Raw genomic sequence first — 5,126 nt, 5'->3', positions numbered from 1 at the left:
ACTCAAACCAACAATTAACAACGCAAACTTTAATTAAATACCAGTTTTATTGAACCAAAAACAAAAAAGCTGATTTTGAATGGTTGTTTTAACTTGTTTGAAATCCCCCACAATATCAAGCATCGATCTTTCACGCCTTGAGCATTTGTCGATAAGGAACTGCGTTTGCCTTCACAGCTTGATCCTCTGTGTTCTTCTTTTACCCTTTCACTCGAATGGCAAGTATGAATATCATCAAATAGTATGTCGATGGTGCTTGGAAGACTGTGATAACAAGGTTGGATGCACAAGAAGGTGGTATTATAAAGATATTGCGGAGTTGAATTCGGGTCATGTTTATCTATGGTATGAAGCATCATGTGACAAGATAATTGAGGCAGCCAAAAAAGACTATCATTGATTTGGAACTTGTTTGTTTGATTTTTGAAGTTTGATGTGGAGCTTATTTCTTTACCTATATTTTAGGTGGAATAAAGTCTCACAAATCAAGAGTTATCCATTGTGAAACTATCATCTTCTTCTGTGAAGGATTACCATCATTTTATACTGATTATGCAACAATTGTTGGATTTAAATGAAAGAGACGATCCATTAAGTGAGACAAGAATGAAAAAATAACATAGCATATTGCCTGTGTATCATATATTTGTTCTCTGAAAACAATGGTGAACTTGAAATTATGCATTTTTTCTTTCCGTTGAAATTATGCATTTTAATGGTTCCATTCTAACATTTGCATGTGGAGTAACTGTGCATTCTAGGTCGTTGTCCTTTATTAGTTCCTGTATCAAAACTTCAAGAGTGTATACAATTCTTCTAGACTTTGTCTATCCTTATCAAGATCATTTGCTTGATCATGTACCCACTGTCTTCATCAAAGTTAAAAAAAATCCTAGAAAAATAAATTCAAATTGTTAGTAATTTGTGAACAAAAATCACTTTTTGATGACTAATATATATATATATGAGTACTTTTGATATATACTTTTAAAAGCTATTAGTTGATCCTTTATTGTATCAAAAACTTACACCAAAAACATGGTGTTGTTAACTATATATCAATGCAGTCAAGGAAAACCAAGCAAGTTCAGCACTAAGGAATATTCAGGCAAGACAGAACACATATATATATCATGATCAACTCTAAAACTTACGTCTACTAAAATAATCAAATTTGTTATCAAATTATTAATGCATAAATCACCACCAAATTAAGAAAGTCAACTTCAGCACTTAGCATCAGTACCAATACATTATTTTCAATAACTGAATTGCAAACAAAAGCCTTGTTAAAAAGGTTTTGAAAGTGGTAATTAACTTTTCAACTTTCCTATTCTTTGAATTCCAATCAAAACCATAGTCCATAGCTAGAAGCAAAACCAATAGAGCGAAATAGCGAATCAAGCTAAGAACATACCAGATAGAGAAAGAGAGCACGCATGAGGGATGAGGAAGCAGACAAAAAGGTGACATCAAGAAGGACTCACAACCTAGAACAGCTAGGCGACATGACTGCATCAATTAAACATAAAAATTGAATCAGAATCATAAACAGAAACCAAAATCAGAAACAATAAGAGCAAGCAAAGTGAGGAACAAACCCGAAGAGAGGCACACGTCAACGCCGCGGCAAGGTTGTTGGTGGGTGGCGGGAGCAAGTGGCCTGGATTTCGGGCCTTACCTCATCTTTGTTTTTTTTTTTTTTTTGTCATTACACTACTCACACACCCACTCACCACACTACGAAAGTTCTTAAACCTCATCAAAGTTCTAACTAGGATTTGAACTACTACTACATTTCACACATTTAGTAACATTTATCTTTTAACATTTATTAAAATGTTAGTAATTATAATAAAATTAAATATTAAGTAACATTTTTAATAAAATGTTAGTAAATGAGTTTAATTTTTATAAAAAATTTACAAAAACTGTCACCTATTCCTAATTTCATAAATAAAAAAAATTCTTAGTACTCTGAAATCGAATCCACCATCACTCTCAGTCTCATTCTCAGTACTCTGAATTTTTCAATTTCGCTCTGCCTCCTCAATATCTCAGTTCTCTGAATCTCTCGATCTTGTTCTACCTCCTCAATTTTTTTTTGCCTCTTCTCGATCTCTCGCTCTGCCTCGTCGATCTCATGCATGATTCAATCGCAGACTCAATCTCATTCCAGTAAGGTAAGATTTGAAATCATAGGTGATTCTCTTCAAATTCCTAGGGTTTGATTTTCATAGTTGTAGCTGATTCTTCAAATCTCTTCAAATCGGAAGAGTCTGAGTTTAGTAAAAATGAACTAATTCTCTCTTCAAATCTGTAGAAGTTTTAATCCAATTAGCTCCGTGAGAGTTGAATAGCTAATTAATCTTAATGAATTTGTTGACTCGTGATCTAGCAGGTCAAATTAAAGGAGATGTTTAATTTGAGGAGGTAGGAACCCTAAAATTGATTGCGATGGGGGCGAGGAAAGATTGGGATTCGAAGGATCGACAATTCAACGAGCCGGCAAGTAACATTTCGAAGAGAAGAAATTGATTGCTGAAGAAAGGTAAAGAATTATCCATTCTCTCTGATGCTGAAGTTGGATTGATTGTGTTCTACAACACTGGCAAGCTTTATGAATATACAAGCACCAGATAATTAATTAATTAATTAATTAAAACTATTAATTAAATATCTATAATTACTTAGTCTCCTTCTTTTCTCTTTGATTTGTGGATTGAGTGTGCTTAGTTATTTTATTTATTTGGTGATTTCCACAGGAACTTCCATTATTGATTTTTTGGTGATTTTAGGATCCAGTGACAGGAATTCCGACTTGGCATCAAAAGGCCACAATCTCTTCTAGTAATGTAAGCGCGGACACAATTCAAAATTTGTCTATCAATTAGCTTTTGATACAGAATACTTGAGTTTTGATACAACTTGATGATAAAAAACCTTTAAATTGTATATTTGTGTGATACATACATTTAAGTGTCTTTTGAATGGCTGTGCAATACTAGATCTGATTTTTGTGTTGGCTGGGTACATTGTTCAATAGGTATGGGTTTAGTAAAGAAGTTGTTGAATGTCCTGGTATGTTTCTCATACCAAAAAGATCTTTAAACTTTTAAGAGAAAAAATATTGTGATTAATTCTTCATTATTTTGTTACTGAGAAATGCAATGTACTTAAGGTGAGTAAAAAAATATATATTCTGCTAAAGAAGAGGAATATACAAAGAAAATAAGGGAACTGGGCCCATTGACATCAGATGCATTTGAGACGTAAGGCTTTTCTTGATGATCATTTCTTTTTTATTTCAATTTTGGGACATAAATAAAGTTTTTATTTTATTTTTTTAATTTTCTTTTAAATGATCAAGAAATCTGCCATATTTTAAATAATGCAGAAGATATGTGCTGTTACAGTCATAGGTTATTTCCTTGCAGTTTGTCATTATCTCTATAGTTTTGTTTTAGCTAACTTTATTGCACCTTCTTAGGTACAAAAGGAGGAATATCAAAGAATTGCATAAAGCGTTGCACAGGTGCCATGATCAACTGCAGCAGTTCAGTCATGTAAACAAGAAAGCGCTTGACCAGTATATAAATTTTACAGAACAACGAGAGGAACTTCAGAAAAGGCAAGCTGAACTTGATGCAGGAGATGAGGTAATTGTCTGGCCTTTTGGTTGAAATGGTTCTTTATAATTCACATTAAGGTGGGTGATTACCTGACAGCTAAATGCTTGATATACATTGCTAGTTCCTGTTCTGCACTATAGCATCTAAAAGATTTGGTACAACTGATCTTTCATGGCATCTGATTGTTGATATTTTTATTTCTCCCTGAAAATGGTGGTGATATTTTGATTTGTCCCTGAAAAAGGTGTTGTTAACCACTTGCATATATATGAAATAAATTTTTCCCCTTTTTATATTTTTGACTGCTTTTATTTTCTTATGGGAGTTGTATTCCAGTACTAAGGTTCATTTTGAATGTGAAACATCCAAACCCAGCTTTTGCATTTTTTTTTGACACTGGTCTATACAGCATCACTAAATTATTTTAGTTCTCTGTCACTGGCATTGAGTAATTGCAGAAAATTAGAGAGCTAATATCTGTACTTGATCAACGGAAGGATGAATCAATAGAGCGCACTTTCAAAGGTGTTGCTAGGCATTTTCGAGAAGTGTTTTCTGAACTCGTACCGAGGGGTCATGGTCATCTGGTTATGATGAAGAAGAAGGTTTGTGATTGTTAAATCTTTATCTGGTTTGTGAAAGGATCTTGCTTTCTAGCGTGTTATATAGGATCATGCTTTTATCTCAAAGTGATTTCTTACTTTCTCTTGTTCGGTGCTTGATTATCAATTTTTTATGTGAAATTTGTGAGAAGTGAACTATCTCAATTGAAGTTATTTTTTTCTTTTTTGGTTATTGTAACTGATATTTTGTATCCATTCCTTTCCCTTAGGATGGTGGTCACGATGATGACGAGGATGATGAAGATGGTCCTCGTAAAGCAAACCCAGAGGGTAGAGTAGAAAAGTACATTGGAGTGAAAGTGAAGGCAAGTGCATTTCTGCTGTGCCCTTTTTACTTATGATTTAAATATTTTTGCCAGTTCATTTATTGGTCTAACATTGCAGGCAAGTGTACAAATTTTTTGTTTGATGTGCATCAGGTGAACTTGGTTGACTGGTTTGAGGGAATAGTAATAAGTCATCACAGCGATGAGCTAGTCAAACGGATAAATACATTTTTCTAGGATTAGTATAAAGACTAAGTTCTTTATGTATATAGTATATTTTTTCTTTTCTTTTTTATATGGAATGTTTATAAAGTTTAAGTGTTATAAGTATTTTTTCTTTTTTCATTTTATTTACATCATAAAGAAAATTTGTACAATGATTATTGATTAATGAAAGTGGCTATAAAAATTTTATTTTGTGAATTTATGAATTTAATGAAATATTTCATGTTGTAGTAATTAATTTTAGTATATTTATATTATATATAATATAAAATAAAAAATAAAAAATAGTATAATATAACTAAAAAAATGTTACTAAAGATCTTTTGTAACATTTTTTAAGTGTTACAAAAAATATCTATGGTAATATTTTTTGAAGTGTT

General features: G+C 32.2%; 1 protein-coding gene and 1 long non-coding RNA gene across 2 annotated transcripts; one reads left to right on the top strand and one right to left on the bottom strand.

The window, feature by feature from the left end:
• Positions 1-636: 636 nt before the first annotated feature.
• LOC110266594 (uncharacterized) lies at positions 637-1,739 on the bottom strand. The gene is made up of 3 exons (XR_002354028.2): positions 1,602-1,739; positions 1,418-1,512; positions 637-892 (listed from the first exon to the last, which is right to left on the bottom strand). It is a non-coding gene; the product is annotated as an uncharacterized LOC110266594 (long non-coding RNA).
• Positions 1,740-3,048: 1,309 nt separating this feature from the next.
• On the top strand, positions 3,049-4,758 carry LOC107616540 (structural maintenance of chromosomes protein 3-like). The gene is made up of 6 exons (XM_088498640.1): positions 3,049-3,081; positions 3,217-3,272; positions 3,491-3,659; positions 4,091-4,237; positions 4,465-4,560; positions 4,675-4,758. The coding sequence occupies exons 1-6, from the start codon at positions 3,049-3,051 to the stop codon at positions 4,756-4,758; spliced, it is 585 nt and encodes a 194-aa protein (XP_088354766.1).
• Positions 4,759-5,126: the final 368 nt, after the last annotated feature.

This window comes from Arachis ipaensis, chromosome B9 (assembly GCF_059453495.1).
Source record: "Arachis ipaensis isolate K30076 ecotype BB chromosome B9, ASM5945349v1, whole genome shotgun sequence".
Taxonomy (NCBI): Eukaryota; Viridiplantae; Streptophyta; class Magnoliopsida; order Fabales; family Fabaceae; genus Arachis; species Arachis ipaensis.
Note: the sequence above shows the minus strand (reverse complement) of the source record. Positions and strands in the feature narration are given on the sequence as shown.

Coding starts and splice junctions, on each gene's coding strand:
- LOC107616540 (XM_088498640.1), top strand. CDS start 3,049: ATGGGTTTAGTAAAGAAGTTGTTGAATGTCCTG. Junction 3,660..4,090: donor AACTTGATGCAGGAGATGAG/GTAATTGTCTGG, acceptor GAGTAATTGCAG/AAAATTAGAGAGCTAATATC. Junction 4,561..4,674: donor ACATTGGAGTGAAAGTGAAG/GCAAGTGCATTT, acceptor GATGTGCATCAG/GTGAACTTGGTTGACTGGTT.